The sequence below is a fragment of the Morone saxatilis genome, unplaced genomic scaffold (assembly GCF_004916995.1).
Source record: "Morone saxatilis isolate NCDOM2014 unplaced genomic scaffold, NCSU_SB_2.0 Contig3, whole genome shotgun sequence".
Lineage (NCBI taxonomy): Eukaryota > Metazoa > Chordata > Actinopteri > Moronidae > Morone > Morone saxatilis.
The window spans coordinates 7,543,511-7,560,697 of NW_023339873.1; the positions used below are offsets into that span (position 1 = coordinate 7,543,511).

The 17,187-nt window shown below is 40.7% G+C and overlaps 1 protein-coding gene across 4 annotated transcripts in view; it reads right to left on the bottom strand.

Annotated features, from left to right (window-relative positions):
- Positions 1–6: 6 nt before the first annotated feature.
- ppp2r3a (protein phosphatase 2, regulatory subunit B'', alpha) overlaps positions 7–17,187 on the bottom strand; it is a 53,791-nt gene continuing 36,610 nt past the window's right edge. For 3 of the 4 annotated variants that reach the window (XM_035674796.1, XM_035674797.1, XM_035674799.1), the window contains exons 3-13: positions 6,565–6,849; positions 6,122–6,225; positions 5,924–6,026; positions 5,356–5,430; positions 4,069–4,312; positions 3,545–3,593; positions 3,359–3,448; positions 3,028–3,203; positions 2,775–2,893; positions 2,160–2,266; positions 7–2,032 (exon numbers count right to left, since the gene is read on the bottom strand). In XM_035674796.1, coding sequence (XP_035530689.1) covers positions 1,936–2,032; positions 2,160–2,266; positions 2,775–2,893; positions 3,028–3,203; positions 3,359–3,448; positions 3,545–3,593; positions 4,069–4,312; positions 5,356–5,430; positions 5,924–6,026; positions 6,122–6,225; positions 6,565–6,849 — 1,449 coding nt within the window. In that variant the 3' untranslated portion in view covers positions 7–1,935. Of the gene's footprint in view, positions 2,033–2,159; positions 2,267–2,774; positions 2,894–3,027; positions 3,204–3,358; positions 3,449–3,544; positions 3,594–4,068; positions 4,313–5,355; positions 5,431–5,923; positions 6,027–6,121; positions 6,226–6,564; positions 6,850–8,438; positions 9,118–17,187 lie in introns of those variants that run through there. The other variant, XM_035674800.1, reaches the window with a different exon arrangement.

The window sequence follows — 17,187 nt, forward strand, 5'->3', positions numbered from 1 at the left end:
ACACACACATACACACACAGCACACACACAAACTGACTCCGGGAACACATCCCCATAGCAACAGCTACGACATATAAACAGCCCGAAACTGAGAGCTACACATCACACGCTCCTAAAACACACCCCTCTATCAGTGATTTATAAGCAAACACACACTCCTAGCTATTACAGTAAGGGCAGTGTATACACTTGCACCTGTCCCTGTGAGTGCAGCACAGTACATAATGTTAAAGGGTCAGTTCACCCAAAAGAAAAGACTAAATCTCACTGTATCTATCTCTGCAAATAGTTTAAAGTTTAATTGCGCAGGTGTACAATATCCATCTCTGAGATTTTCTGCCTCCATTTGAATACAATAAATTTGAAAGGAAGTATGTTGGTGCTTAAAGCACAATTAATCTTTTAGTCCCTCTTACTGTGAATATTTTACAGACCTCACTGTCAGGAGTTTACATAAAGCCTTTTCTTCGGTTGACAGTAGCTCCAATTAAACATTTTTCAATGTTGTAAGAGCCACAAATGAAATCCTACTCATCTCCAATGCAATGTGGTAAAGGCAAAACATTTTTAAATTATATTTGTTTTTATAAAACTCTAAACCAAATTTAGGATAGTTTGGGTAAACTGACCCTTTAAGAGGCATTCTTACTGGTGTGTTTGGTATGTGTGTTACAGGGAGAATGGACATCATTAAGTTTCATAAACAAATGGTATTATGACAATGAGACCTCTATGCAGAAAAATGAAAATGTTTGGCATAAATGACAAAAACAGATCAACGTAATCACCAGATACTGTACACAATCAACAAGGATGTGAGAAAACATACAGTGGGATGTGCTGGATAATTGTATGAGACTGACAACTCACAGTTCTTATGCGTTATCTATTGCATTATTACAAATGTTACAGGCGGAAATGTGTGGGCAACTCTACCAGAGAGTTTGATATGTTTGTCAGTATCATTTTATGTGCATACATCTCACTGTGACCTGATTGAGAATTAACGCTGTGAAGTGAATGGCTTGTACATTTCAGTCCATGTAGTCAGAAACTTTTTCCAGGGTTTAAAAATGACTGCAAAGGGAATCCAGAGGTGGAGCACTGATGCCATGCTAATAATAAAGCAGCTCAGGCTGTGCAGTGAATTGAACTCTCTCTTGGAAAGGTTGGCCAGCCATTATGCACCCTGTGCATGGCGGTGATGGCATGTAGTAGCACAGACTGGCCACAGAGAGGTGCTGTTACAATCACACAAACTGTTACATGATTCCTCCCTAAAGTGACTGGAGGTTCAAGTACTTCCTTTACAAGGAACACAGTGACAAGCTGCACAGGCAGCAGGTTTCTGATGGCAGTGTCTGTCTGTATGTATTATAATTGAGCAGCTGACTGTTAGGTGACTGTGGCAGTGACTATCACTATAATTATCTGTTTCTGTCTCCCTGTTTCTCCAACTAGGAGTCTATTTGTGTAACTGACAGCCTACCTGTCAACCTTAAGCACAGTGACAATTAAAATTCAGGTGATTGTCTTATGGGAGGATTGTCAGTAGAGAATTCACAATGGTTATTACATTATTTTACAGTTTATTTCTTGATTCCTTTTAGAGCTTATCGCACATTCCCCTTTCCGTTGGCTTTGTTCTCTTAGATGAAGAGCTGGAGGCAGTGACACGGCTTTCTGTATGAATACAGATGCGTTATTGCACCAGACACAGAACAGTACTGGTTTACGGTCACACACACACAAAAACTGATGAGTCCATTCTGAGGAGACTCCAGAGTCTTCGAAAAACAGATGCCAAAATCGTTTTCTCCCTCTGTCTTTACATCCATGCAGTTTTTTTTATGCATCCATCCAAAGGGACCTTCAATCACTTTGTTCCTGTTTGTTTTCCAGAGAAAAAGGCCCAGGAATTCCCGGGAAGAAGTTTTATGCTGACAGGTCTGATATGACCAGTTTTTCCATTTTATTCCCAATCTCTCCAGGGACTTGAAGCTCCTCGGATTCATAGTCATCATCAAATGACCTGTGAACACAAGCCATATAGTAGAAGTGGTTAACTGTTACTGCATACACCTTCTTTAAATTCACAAAGAACTCAGTCTATTTAAAAGATTGATAGGCCTGTATGTAACTGTGCGTGTGTGTTGTACCCCTCATGTAGCTGTTCATTTGCAGTCTCCTCTGCCACCAGTATCTCATATTCCTCTGAGGCATATTTATCCCAGTCAGATGGCTCTGGACCTTCACTATCAATGTCCTGGAACAACACATGCAAAATATCAGCATTTTACAGGTACTGACAAAAACAGTAGAAGTAAAGTAGAAACAGAATTCTATAGATTTGTAGAAAACAAAATAAAGCACAAAAAGGAAAGTAGCTTTAAAACTATAGAAATACATGGCACCTGGAAATGTGGAGGATGTATCAAAACTGATTTTTTTCTAGTAGCAATGGAGGAATTTTATGTAGATGTAAATTGTAATAGTAATAGTAAAAAATAAATATTAAAAGCTCAGACACTGTAGTATTTTAAAACCTTTCAGGGCAAAAATATAGTGCTGAAGAGTGGAATGAGCTCTCAAGTTTTCAAATAAAATCTACTCAATTGTGTGGGAGATTTTTAATCTTGTGTCCTTAATTAGCTGTGTTCTACTTCACACTTCCACACAATGCTTGAAATTTGATTCAGCATCCCTTATCCCCTTCAAACTGACAACTACTGCAATATAGCAGAATATTACATATAAGAGATGCAAATTCACACCTTTTGCACAGCAAATGGATCCCTCTGTTCATGGTCCAGGTATTTCTCCAGGTTGAAGAAGGTGTCGAAGAATATGTGGGCCATCCGGCAGCGCTTCAAATCACCAAGGGTTATCTTACCTGGAGAAAACAACATATACACCAACATGTGCATTAGTAAGGTTCAGAGAGCAAGTTAAAAAGAGAATTGGTGTGGCTTTCCAATAAATAGAAATAAAGGAAAACACCAAGGGTGAGCTAGTAGTGGCGCTTACCTTGGCTCTCAGGTTTGACTAGGTCGAGCATCTGGCAGAGCAAATCCTGGAAGGGCAAAGGTTCGATGCCCATCCTTTCCATCCTCTCACACTGTTCCTCATAGAAATACTCCAACTCAAACATGGACAGGACACCATCCCCATCCGTGTCCATGCAGCGGAACCAGTACTCTATACTGAAGAGAAATCACAAATAAAAACAGAGTTACACCACATGCAGACACAAACACCCACAACCTGTGGATATTTGCAAATAAAGTGTGTGACAATTGGCCGGGATGTAACATATTTATCAGACACAGTCACACAGAACCAGGCGACTGTATATTACCTGGTGGGATTTTTCTTGTCTTCTTCAGATATGAGGAACCAGACAAACTCAGCGTAGCTCATCCTGCCTTCCCTCTGCACAGCGTTACCCCTGGAAACAAGAGAGACAGAGCCATTCACATCCAATACTGCCATTATTGTGAAGTAAGCAGCTCCTCTGGGTTTGTTTATGTGTGTCTCCACTTACCGAGTAACGGCCCCTGAAAACAGTCTTTCAATGATTCTGTTTGAGGATGCTGTCAGAGGAGAGAATGAGAAGAATAAGCAAATCTGATTTTGTTCAAAGACACAGAAACAAATGGATACTGTTGTGAACTATTGCGCATACAGTACAGTCACTTGCGTAAATGGTCTTATAATGCAGTCAACGGTGTAATGCAATTCACATCAGACAGCATGAAAGTGTTGAGCCTTGGACAAACAGCTGTTGTTTTTCTGCACTAGTTAGTTGGGGACCAACACATGGAAAATAAGCAAATGAATGTGCCAAATCCAAAGACTGTCTGCTCCTGATTCTTTACTGGCATCCTTTATAGATCCCCCATCTTTCCAGATGAATCCAATCCATGAGTCCCAAAACATTATAATATTTGTTTTGCCTTAAGGCTTGAATTCTTTTTTGACGTACTTTCAATTTTTGAAGAATAACCCCCATCTGTCTGGTATGGATGTATTTCAGTTACGGAAAAAACACCCATCAGTTATTCGTACCGTGGTCATTGTATCTCGCCAGATCTTTGGGATCGATGTAGAGGTCATGGTCGGTGTCCAGCTCCCAGAACTTGCAGTAGATGACGTAGAAGTGTTCGTAGGAGAAGTAGTCAGTGATCTGGTTGATGTCGTCCTCCTCCTCCAGCAGGGCCAAGGTTTGTAGGAAGTTGCTTCGGCGCAGCTCCATCATGGTGATACGACCCGTCCACGAACGGTTCACCACATAGAATATCCGTTGGATCACCTGGGATAACAGAGTATCCAAAAGGTAATGATTGTAACTTATTTAAAAATAAGTTACATTATGATATCTGAAGATGATTTGAATTTGGGTCCTAAATGGGCCATTGTCACCTTCCCCCGAAGTAAAGTTAAGAGATGGCAAAGTTTTTTTTAATCCATTATTAGTTTTCACTAATGGGAGTCTAAAAAGGGATCCAGAAGGATGACACTCTGGTAACTGTCAGGCCGGATGGACTCTGCTTTCAGTCTATTAAAATAGCATGGAACTCACATGGGACCTATACGAGCCCTGTCATCCGGATTTATTTAACATATTCATCATCTTGCTAAGAAGGAGACCTACCAAAAGCGCATCTACAACTGATATGTTTGCCCACATTCACAATATTGGTGAGACAGGTCTTTAGGATACAATGGAAACAATGAGGTCTGGGCTCCCTGTCCCTGAAACACAACACTTAGGGCTTAGTAAAGAGCGGATTAGCACCCATTTCCTGGTACATGGACCTCCCAGGGCTACTAATGTCTCATACAGTAGCAGGTCAGCTGGCCTAAACTGAAGGAAGTGTCTTAATATGGGCATGTGGAGGGCTTGGACCTCTCGGCAGCAGCAAGCTGTAGGGGGCATAAGTGTTTCCGTGACGTTATTGTACGCTGACGCGTCAGAGCATGTACTTCTCTGCATCTCTGCACTTTCACGCAGCAGAGCCTCAACTTCTAAAGCACGTGTTGCAGCTGTCCTGATCCACATTCACAGACACACACACGTACAGTCTGCTGTTAAAGTTATTACATGTGCAGAGAGCAGTTTTTTGTGGGGCTTTTATTGCCTTTAATGGATAATGACAGCCCCGGCACCAGCTCTACCAGGTGAGCTTTCAGCTATTTTACCTTTATTTTACCAGGAAATCCCCTTGAGATCAAAAATCTGTATTTCAAGAGAGACCTGGCCAAGGTAGCAGCTGTACAAAAGTGCAACATATTGAAATACAATTTACAAAACATGATCCTCATATGCTCATAACATTTTTTCATGCCATTTACCGTTGTTATGTAGCGGGAATGGAACTCAGGTGCATCCTTCAGAAATGTGAGCCCAGGGTGTGTATCCACTATGTCCTAATCAGACACACAGGAGGAAACGGAAAAAAAAATATTTTAGACAAGCGGTAAGGGCCAGTGGTGGAAGAAGCATTCAGATCTTAGTAGAAGTAAAAATACTAATACCACAATGTAAAATTACCCTGTTACAAGTAAAAGTCCTGCCAGTTTAAAAATGAATATAGAAGTAAGGTAAGATAATCAGAACATTTACTTTTAAAGTACCTCTTTGATCTTTGTATTCTTCTTATCATATATATATTATTCATATTATTATTGTTATTATTTCTCTGCATAATGTAATGATTTTGTTGTTGGTTGAGGTAGAGCTCATTTCAAACTACTTTCTACAGGACAACTAATGAATATTTTCATTAAGGATTAATATGCTGATTATTTTCTTGGTTAACAGACTGTGTGTTTGGTTTGTAAAAATTCTGGGAATAGTGAAAAATCCCAATCACAAGTTCTAATAGCCCAGTGAGTATGTTGATGTTGATGAAACATTCACCTGCAGTAGAGGAATGAAGTCCTCCTGCTCCAGGTAGGTACAGCTGGGTTTAGCTAGCAGGTAAATAAATCTTGATGCATCATCGTGGCAACTGTGCAACAACCTGCAGGAGAGGAAAGACAAGAGAGGAAGGTTTGGCATTTCATACCATAACCTCATCAGACTAATGACATATTTCTCAGATAATGTGTGTCTTACTTCCTCCAGGTTGCAACGAAGGAGTGAACAGAGACAAAGCCCGTCCTCTCACCACCTGCTGAGTAGAACATGGGAGCCTTCCAGTAAAGTGGACACCCGCATGCCTGAACAGAAACACAAGTAACACTACTATTACCTTACCGTGAAAAAGAAACTGTGCGCTGAACTGACACTGTTAATAAGGGAGTGGCAGCACTGTATCAGCCACATTACGTGTGTAATTATTTCTTGTGAAAGGAAACTGTTTCCAGAAACTGTTTATGGAATGAATCAGTGTGGTAGCTTTAGGATGAAACATGACAACAATGTTAATCACATATCTCACATTTGACTGCAAGTAAATGTTGATATTTTCATCCTTTAAACTTTTATCATACTTCAAGTTTAAATTAAAAACAGATGTAAAGTATGAACTTTGTAATGTCTGGTGTTAAACTGCTGACCTTTGCAATCTTGCCCATTTCATATATGTCAGCCTTCTCCTCCTCAAACTCAGTGAAGGCTGTCTCAATGGCAGCAATGGCTGCGTCGTGGTTGGCGACCGGGCCCATGGCAGGGAGCCCACGGGGGTAGTAGAACCTGGGAATGTTGATGGCAGGGGGAGGAGGGGTGACGATCACTGGAGCCGGAGGAGGGCTGGGTGAGCGTGGCGTGGGGGCGGGTGAGGCTGTGGCCAGGGCTGGGGCTGGTGGAGGTGTGCCTGGTTTCTTCTCTGGTTTGGCCTGGACCTAAAAAGAGAGAAGTGAGATCATATGTGGGAATGGACAAGTACGATTGGGGGTGATAACCTGTCATGGTAATTTTACATCTCGCATTTGCATTTCTGTTGATCTGTAATCCGATAAGAATGTTGTTAATGTTGTGAACCAAATCTTAAAAGAATGGTGAAAAAAAGATAACCGTTGCAACATCTTACATACACAACATGCTCATGACTGAAACACCACAGGCGAGGTATGCTTGATGGCCTTTTGTTCCACATCAGAGCTACACTCTTGCATTGTAAATATCAACTCACAGCACACTTGCAGCCATATTGCTGCATGATTCTGACCTTCTTTTCAACTCCATATTCATTTTCATGTCAACTAAGCAAAGAAATGAAGCACTTTCCCCAAAACTATAGGCAGAGTTGGAAACTCTCAGTGAGTCATAAACCTACATACAAACAATAAGAGACTTGTTTTACAGTGGCAAGAAAAGCTCCAGGTGGCATAAAAATGTAGCTGTCAAAACTATGCTGGCCTTAATTTAATTCATCCTAATATCTGGAAGTTTAACTACCAAATAAGGGTAAATTAACAACACACATGGCAACAAGACTATAGCACTTATGATGGTTTGATCATTAAAGAATTCAAAGAGCGCTACACAAAACCCAAATTGGACAACACTGACAAATGACAAAAAAGGGCCCTTTGAGTAGTTAGCAGTACTGTATGCATGAGAAAATAGTATGAATTGTCCTCCAAAGACCTGAAAAATATCTACTTAATGTTTCACAATATTTGGAAAAGACAAAGGAAAGACAAAAAGGAAAAATACTTCAGTCAGTTCTAGGCAGCCATCTCTATTTATTCTCCCAACACAAGACTTAATGTAACAGAGACAAAAAATGCGCCCATACACTGTGGACTGTCCTCAGAAAGATCAACATACTCCATTATCTAATACACAAGACAACAATTTACAGCAATGTCAAGGAGAGATGACATGTCTAAGACCCATTTGCTGTAGTTCAAGGGAGATGGCACGAAAAGTTTCAGATTTCACCCAGTGAAATTAAGAGACCTCAAATCAGAATTTAATGAACAGTGCTCGAATCAAAACTGCTCAGTAAGTTGGGGCAGGAGCTCCCTAGTGCCCAGTGTGTGTGGTGTGCGTCCTCTTGAGGGCCTCCATACTGTGTGTACTGAGCAGGACAGCTGTAGCAGTCCTCCCCCTCCCACTCTCCTTCACAGAGTTCATTCTATCACTCTATTCCTGCACCTCCTGCCCTATTAATACCCTGCTGGTATTTGCCTCAGAATAGTTTGTCGTCCCTGGCATGTCACTCTGTGTGTATGAGAGCAACAAGATGGATCTACTGTATGTGTATATATAATATATGAACATCTGTGTGTACATATTTTTTGTAGAGAGAAACAAAAAAGAATGATATAAACTTATTATACTTATAATAATATAGTTATTAGTATTATTAGTATTTGAGTGTATTTCTTGTGTGTCTAACTTCTTCATATTTCTTATGAGTTTGCATTTTGTGTGCATGTTCCAAACGCGCATCCTGCCACTCCTGCTTATTGCACTGACTGACCTGTTGCTGCTGAAAGGACTTGAGTCTCTTCTTGAAGCGTGAGGGGAGGACAAAGTCACACCCCCTGGCCAGAAAGGCCAGCTCCCCCCTCAGGTCAGGGTCCCGGCGTAACGACGTCTCCTTGATCATCATGGTGGGGGCCGAGACACGCAACCCCTCACCAGACACGGCCACCGGTACGGCTACTGACACGGTGACTATAGAAGGACCAGCTTGCCCAGCAACCAAACAACCGCTGAGACGAAATCGAGTGGACTATAGTAAAGAAGTCCACTTAACAGCTCAGATATCCAGTAACCAAAAAATGGCCAAACACCTCAAGAAAGCATGTGTGTGATTTCAGGCAAAACGCCCTTTTGGCAATCACTCACGCTCACAAAATTTCTCTCCTCCAGGCTCCACTCGTATGTACAGGCTTCCAAAGCAGTAATCCAATAGTGTATCTTTGCAAAGAGATGTTCCTCAGGACTCCTGTTCCACTGTGCAGGCTGGGAGGCAGAACCATGGTACTGGGCTGTTCTATGGCTAGTTGCAGTCCCAAACACCAGCTTCCTCTCTGGGCTAGAAAAACCTCTAGTGTCCCCCTGTCAGCTCTGGATGTATGTATTTGGTGTAGTCTCACTGGTGCCTGTTGCTCCAAGCTGGGCTCTGACATACTGCTCTGAGAAACATGAGCCACGCCGGGATCTGGCAACACACACACACACACTCAAAGCAAACCGGCTGTCCTGAGCATTAGGGTGGGGGTGGAGAGGGGGTTAAGCCATGTTGCATATCTGTGTGTAGTGTTTTGCAGGATCGGAGCCCTCCTCAGCCCCTGCCTTTGACTAAAGTTAGCCAGTGGGAAGTTATAACTCAAAGAGAGTCTGATTGAAACCATTTTACTGAAGACATGAAGCCTGGGCCGGTGCTTCAGCGTAAGTAGAATGGACAAGTAAGCTGAAATAATTTTTATAGAGACAGTTTGTGATGGAGGGATGAATCAGCAGGCAAAGCACCTGTTGTTGTATCTGTTGACATATAGGTATTCGCTGGATGTGCTAGGAGACTTAAAGCAGCATTCCCTTTTGCTAGAACATTAAAAGCTTCAAAATCCACGACTGTAGGAGTCACTCACAATTTCCTGTAGTCAATGGTGTTTGTTTTGTCCCACTAACAAAATATTCTGTTAACTTTCATATAAGAGGAGCAGATCCTCATATTTGAAAAGCTATAATCAGGGAATGTTTTCCATTTTTGCTTGAAAGTTGATACATTTTCACATAGTTGCTGATTAATTTTCTGTTGATCGCCAAATCGATCTAATCGACTAATAGTATCGGCTCTGCAGTCCAGTACCAAAAGATATTCAGTTTCCAGTGATATAAACAAAGAAAAGCAGCCAAAGTCTGGAAACCAGGGACCAGAAATTTGATAATCACCTGCCAAAATACTCTAAATCCACCAGTAGGATATAGGTTTCTTTCCTGGTGCTTCTGATTTGTAAGTACAAAATAAATATGTTGTAGTTGTGGTTGAATTGTTAAATATAAAGCAAGCTTGGGAGTAAAAATGCAAAGACAACTACACGCTTGGTATATTAGAGTATATGGTAATAGCTAATTAATAGGGAGTATAAATAGATGTGTGTATAAATTGCCAATAAAACATCATCCATCTGCCAGGAAGCCCAGAATCTGCCCCTTCACCCAACTATGCCAGATAAGGCCAGTACCCCTTCAGTGCCAAGCAACACCAATTTGAAGCCTGACAGGGCAAGAGAGGGGATCCCTCAGGACAGGCGGGCGTGACCTATTTTAAACTTGCCCAGCTAAAATCCCTACAAGATGAAGACACCCCACCAAATGTCATATGCCATATAACTGTTAACACATACCGTGCAATGTATATTAATGCTTGCCACTGACTGTCAAAGAAGAGGAACTGTCAATTTCTTCAAATTTATTGGTGCAGTAAACACAGATTCTACTGTGGTTGTGTTTCTGAGCAGCAGAGATGGAGAGTATAGTGCCCTCTAGTGCTATACTGGGCTCCCTGAGTTTGAAACAGAAGCATATATGCAAGTAGAAATACATCACTGCTGTTGGATGAAACCATTTACTACTGGAGGTAGTCTGAAACTTTTAGAAAAATAAGTTTTTCCCACAACCGCAACAGCACATGTTACTGGTCCGGTGTGTACTGTTCTACATCTAGAAAAAAATTCTTATTTTCTATTTTCAGAAGTTTATCCCTCCTCTCGCCGTCTTGTGTATTAGTATGCGTTTTGTTGCAACTTTAATGTCTCTGTTACTCACCAGTAACAACATGGGGTGTGAGTAACAGATGAGTCTCTCTCACATCAGACATGTAGGAGTGTTTAGATGTGTTTCTATGTGCATTCAGAGAATGTCTAATAAGGACGTTAGACAGGCTCTGGTGCATTAATGAATTTCCAGGAAACAAAATGAGTCACCTTGGATTTTAGGGTTACTCCTCTCAGCTCCCTGTACGCCCTACTGAATTCTTTGGAACAACTGCACTCTGTACTAAAGCCAAGATCACATACCGATCCCACACACACTCAAGCTGACACACACATTGTCTTCCTTTGACCACTTCTCCCCTCAGTACTGCCGGGGGAAACATTTTACAATCACAATCTTGTGTCAATCAACAAATGAGCATGATCTGAGGGCTGCTATCTCAACAGCCCTTCGTGTCAGGTTGAATCCCTCACCCCTCCCTTTCTTTTTATCTCTCTCCCTCCCTGCTCAGTCACTGGAAGTCAGTTCCCACCACTTCCTCTGTACCACCTCATCAACTGTAGCGATGCACTTGTGATATCATAAATCTCTGTATAAAGAGATACGTGTGTGCATGTAAGTGTGAGTGTGTGTGTAAAGAGAGCCAGAACAGATGCCATTGGGCAGCTGTGTGCTCTTTTCCTGTCTGACTGACAGTCGGTGTAACTCTGCACTCTGAATAAGTCGCTGCTTGGTCCTAAAACCAGCCTCCTGGTCTTGAGTGTTCAACATCACTCCAGCTTTTAAAATATCTGTCACTAAAGCTGGCACAACAGCAAAAGGAATAAAACAGCCAATTTACAAAGATGTGAAAACTGTCAGGGAGGTGTGGGAGCCAACTCCTTTAAAGACTCTGAGATGTTCCACTATGGTATGTGGGACAGTAGCTGCAATCTGCTCAGGTGACATGAGAACAACTTGTGGGACAAACTGTTCCCAGTGGGAGGGATACATAAGGTCAGCAGTGATAGTGATAGTCTGTCACCCAAATGCTTTAACTTAACATGCTATATAAAATGCTATAGCAAAAAGACTTGCATTGTAGTTAGCAGTCAGCAATTCAACTTAAATTGGATTATAAAAAAAGAAGTTTTGAATTACAAGTAAAGTATTATTACACTGTATTATTATATTGTTTTAAAGCTGCAGTATTTTCTTATACCCACAGAGAATAATCACCTGACTGTGTAGTTGCCCTCAGCTTTGTTGATGTCAGGTCTTTGCTTAGATTTTTTTGGCCTGTAGCTTTACTGTTTTGGTTCAGTCTAACGCTCTCTTCAGTCCTATCCGAATGTAGACAAACAGGATAGCAGGATTAAAAAATGGTCTTTTAATACACAATCTATTGCTAAATAAGAACAAAATCTAAATTAAATTCAAACTGGTTAATTAAATTAACAAATGTTTAATTTATAGCAATACAATATATATGAAAAACTAAATGCAGATGCAGATGCAGATGCAAGACACATGTTCTTATCTTCATCTTTTAATTGGCTAGTTGATCAATATATAACCTCCCAAAAGTTACTGTATTTCCTTAAGGTGCTCAGTGAGAAAAGGCAGGCAGACATGGCGAGACAAATGTGATAGACAGGGCAGAAAGGCTGGCGGAAGGTTCAGGGGTGTTATGGTCTGAGCAACAGGTGTGTGTAAGTGTGTGTTGAGTGTTATGTCTGCAAGCGCTTTCCTCTGCCTACCACACAAACCTTATCCAACGCCACTGCTACAGGAACAGGTGAGTCAGCGGGCTTTAACAGCATTGATCAAATACACGCATGATGGGTAGAGCGGAGGGACTGAAGCAGAGGATCAGTTGTCCAACAACAACTGTTGCCTTCATCCAACTGTTAAATACCCACTGGACATGCACACATGCCCTCCTAAAATGGTTTAATTAGCACACAAGCATTGATACATGCATCTAATTTGTCAGGCATATCATTTGTGTGAGTGTGTGTGGGTGTGCACCTATGCCTTGATGAATTAGGTTAACAGGAACTGCGTCTTCCAGTCCTCCAGAGAAGTTGAATAGTGTGAACATAACAACTTCCTAAACACACACACACCCATACACACACCTGCTCAGTAGAAGTGGCTGTCTGCAGTGTGTAAAATTATCTGTGTAATTATAGCAACTGATTTCATGTTTATTTCTGCTTCAGGCACCAGGCAGACTTCACACATGTAAATGGATCCACAAAATACACACACACACACACACGCATTAGATTGAGAAAGATGCCTGAAAAAGAAATTTAATGACTTTTGCTGATAACTATGAAAAGCTCAATCAGATTAAACCTATTATTATTATTATTATTATTATTATTTATTGTTTGATTTTCTAAATTTATAAACTTTCAATGATGCAAAGATATTAGATTTAAATTTGTAATGTAATTTATAACATGCAAAACTACCCTTTCAAAAGGCTAAATGTTAAAATTATTCAATTAATTTACACATATTATTGTGTTTTTCCACTAAGTAAGAATGTTCATACATCTTAATAAGAACATTACCGTAAGCATTACTGCATTGGCAAGAGAGAGTTGTTATGCATGTCAGCCTTATATTTATATGTAATGTTATTTTTAATACTTGCAGTGAAACCAACTGCCCACTGGGACAAATAAAGTTTAAACTTGAACCTGATCACATGAAATAGGCAACTCCCCCTCCCCATCCCTGTGATTATACACACACTCACTTTAGACCATGCCTGCCAAATGCCATCTCCATGGCGATAACCCTTTCCCTGGATTGAGTGGCAAGTGGAATGCTCCCAGGGTTAACGTGCCAACAGCAGGAAACGCAGTTCACATCGCCACTCTATTCTTTATTCCCAGTCTCACTTCCTCTCAAGAAGGACACACAGATACATGCACACAGTGAGACAAACGCACGCGCAAAAGTTGCCTTGGGAACCTCCTCCCAAAGCTGCCGGAGAATGAGTTCAAGTGCTGCTTCCGTAATAAATGAAGTGAATCAGTGTTGGCCATGGTCTACCTCACATCCGAATCAGAGGAGGACAACATGGGAACAGTTAAAGACACAGCTGCTGTAGTTATTTGAGAGGAAGCAGAGGCTGTCCTGTTAACAAAAACCTCACAGGTCCAAGTACCGCATGCAGACAACAGCCCAGTATTGGAAATAATAAAGTGTCTTTGGTAATATTCTTATTTTACATCAGCATAAGATCAACAAAATAAGGTGATAAATATACTGTGCCACCACCAGTTGGCTCGAGCTGAACACTCTGTTGCTAGTAGCAACAACTACAAGCACAGCTCTGCAGCTTTACACCAGTTTGCCAGATCTGTGACTAAGCAAATATTGTCAGTGATCTACTACTCAAATGCCCTTATTTTAACATGATCTGTAAGTATCATTATATATATTTACAGCAATAGCACTTTTGTGATTTAGTATATCTGCAAACAATTAGTGCTAAGCAAGCTGACCATTATAACAGATGAATGAGGCTATTGCTTACAGTTGATGTTATATATGTTTTACTTTTTTTTTACTCTTGTGGACTGTGTCTGGAAACTGAAATAGGCAGGCACATAACCTTCTGTAAAACATTTGTTGTCATTTCACTTCATTTGTGTATTAAACAAATTAGATATAAAGAGTTAATTAATGAGATTTAGAGAGACATTTCCCCATTTCTAGTGTTTATGCTATGCTAAGCTAAGCTACAGACATAAAAATGGTAGTAATCTTATCTCACCTTTTGCAAATAAAAGTGAAAAGCGGGTTATCCAAAATGTTGAACTATTCCTTTAATATTTCTTTGTTTCTTCTTAGCATTTGGGAACTGGCAGTGTGCAAACGACATTCTGCATCCAGTCTTCTTGTTACTGTATTAATTCATTTATATAATTCTAACTCTTGTTTACGGTTTCTCTTGTTTTGGTTTTTAATCACTACCATTGAATTAGCTGAATTCTATCCATTTGTGTTTTAAATGGAGAAAAATATAGGAGAAAGGATATGTCTCATTAGATTTTTAACAATAAATAAAACATAAAGGTATATCAAATTGTAAGTTGAATCAACACAAATTTTGTCAATAACACATTTTTGCTATTTACTGCTTTGTTTGTTTCTTTTGCATATATGCCAATACCCATGTACTTGTGACAATTCCATATCAGCAGACAATATCAGATGTCAGGCTCTACCTTTTATGAACTCTCCTAGTATATCATTCTGAATAACTGCATCACATAAATACATATTATAGCAGACATTTTATGGCAATAGAGGAAGAAAGGATTCATTCTATGAAAAGATGAATAGAAATGTTTACTTAATGTGTCACTTTACAGCTTATTTCTTGGAGGGTTGCCCAGCTACATCACCCAAAAAAAAACTGCCCAGTAAATCACCTCCCTCAGCGGGAACAGCAGCCTATCAACAGGTAATCTTTAATAACAACAAACTCCAGGGCATCAGTGGCCAGAATGGCTTTTTATATTTATACACATGGCTATCAGGGGCGAGTTTTGCATTACCTTCCCATGGCTATCTTAAGATTTAGAGCTAGTGAGCTAATTCCACATCAGCAATAGTGATGGGCCTCCAGCCTGAAGCTGCAGTGAGAGAGCTGTCACTCGAATGCAGTGAGGGACTTCACACAGCCAATGGCAGAGCAGATCAGCTCCTGTTTCCTCTCTTTTAGACAGGAATGTTAGGAGGAAGAAGTATATCAGCATTAGGAAGTAGCCACTGCCGAAGCCACTGCCCATTTGCTGCAGCCCTGCAATATTAATAACAAATCTTTGTAGGAGATGGTCAGTGCATAAGAAGAAACGTGAATGTGAAGTGAAAAATGCTAAAGAGTATGTTGCATAAGTCATTTAGATGTACCAAACAATACCTTAACACCAATTTGTCATACAACTTGAGCAGCATTTTCCCAATAAACTACATTATTCAAGCATACAGCATATGACAACAGCCTTTGGACCCAGTACAGTACTGCTTCTTGCACCACCCTTTCTTTCCAACGGTCATTTCATCAGTGTCACAATCATGGCAATTTGTGTCATAGTTTCAACACAGGAGAGTTTTCCTTCCTTTTTTTTGACAAAAAACAGTTAAAACTAATGAAAAAATAAAGAACATGTGAATACCTAAAAGGGCAATGAAACTGATTCAGATTTAGACCCTGAAACACTAGTGTTAGTTCACAGCTCATCCTGCAGATGGAGCTATAGATCCTCTTTATATTGAAAAACAGAAGTGAGTTTGGTCTCCAAGTCAACACACTATACTATGGTACAATTGGGGCTGAGAGTCGCTAGAGGGTAGCACCTCTCTGCTTGTTACCATTTTTAACCTGTCCAACACCCAGACCTAACAAGTGAGTCTGGATCTGACAGAAGATGCTGGTTTCTGCTTCCTTTGATGTCTCATCTCATCTTATTCAAAGCCAGAATTCGTGAAATCACCTTGGCTGACAGAGTGAGGTTTGTGTAATAACAATCATATACTTATAGAGAGGGAAGTTCCAAATATAATTTTTATACAGACAACTTTAACAAAAGTAAAAACATGCATTTGTCATGAGTGACACAGCGTTGAATATGTTGATTCAAAAATAACTCAGTTGTACGTGTTCTAGAAAGAAGATAACACTTCTAATTAGGCCAACATTATGGGAATATGCAGCTTACATTCCATTCAGTCTGAACTAACTTTTTGTGCATTAAAATTTAAGACCCAGGTTTAAGACCCGGCCCAGTTTGGGTGGAGCTGGGTGAAGGGTGAATTCAAAGGGAGAGGGAGGGTGGGGTTAAACAGGGAGACTGTAGGGAGATGTGTGGAGGGGGTGAGCGACACCCAAGCTTCTACCGAGTCATGATGTTCTGGAACATTGGCAAACTCTTTCACATGGAAACACATATACACACACACACACACGCGTGCACACACACGTACACAGCCAGCCACACCCACATCAACACAGTCAGTATTCTGAAATAAACCTAAAACACATCCCGTCTCCATTTGATCTCCCCTGGTGCCATGATTCTGTAAGGCAGCCCCCATCAGCCAATCAGATTGCACAACTGATATTCTGGGGTAGGGGAGTCCCACCAGCTACCTACTGCTTATAAACATGTTGTGGTGGTTTCCATGGAGACACAGAGGGAGGCCTAAAGAGTTACGCAGCAATGCCTCCCACTGAGCTAAAAACTTTTCAGATGAAAAAGGGACTTGGGCGTAAATATGTGCATGTGTGTGTGCGCGCACAAGCATCTGTGCAAGTGTACACACTCCAATGGAGCATACTGCACTGGGAACAGCAGTTGGATGCTATCCCAGGCTGCACTGGGAGTGGTGAATCATGATGTCACTTGCTTTAAAGTGCTGTATGTGTGTGCGAGTATCTCCCAGCCAAATGTGTAAAGTTTAATGAACACCATTTCTCTGTGTGTGTGTGTGTG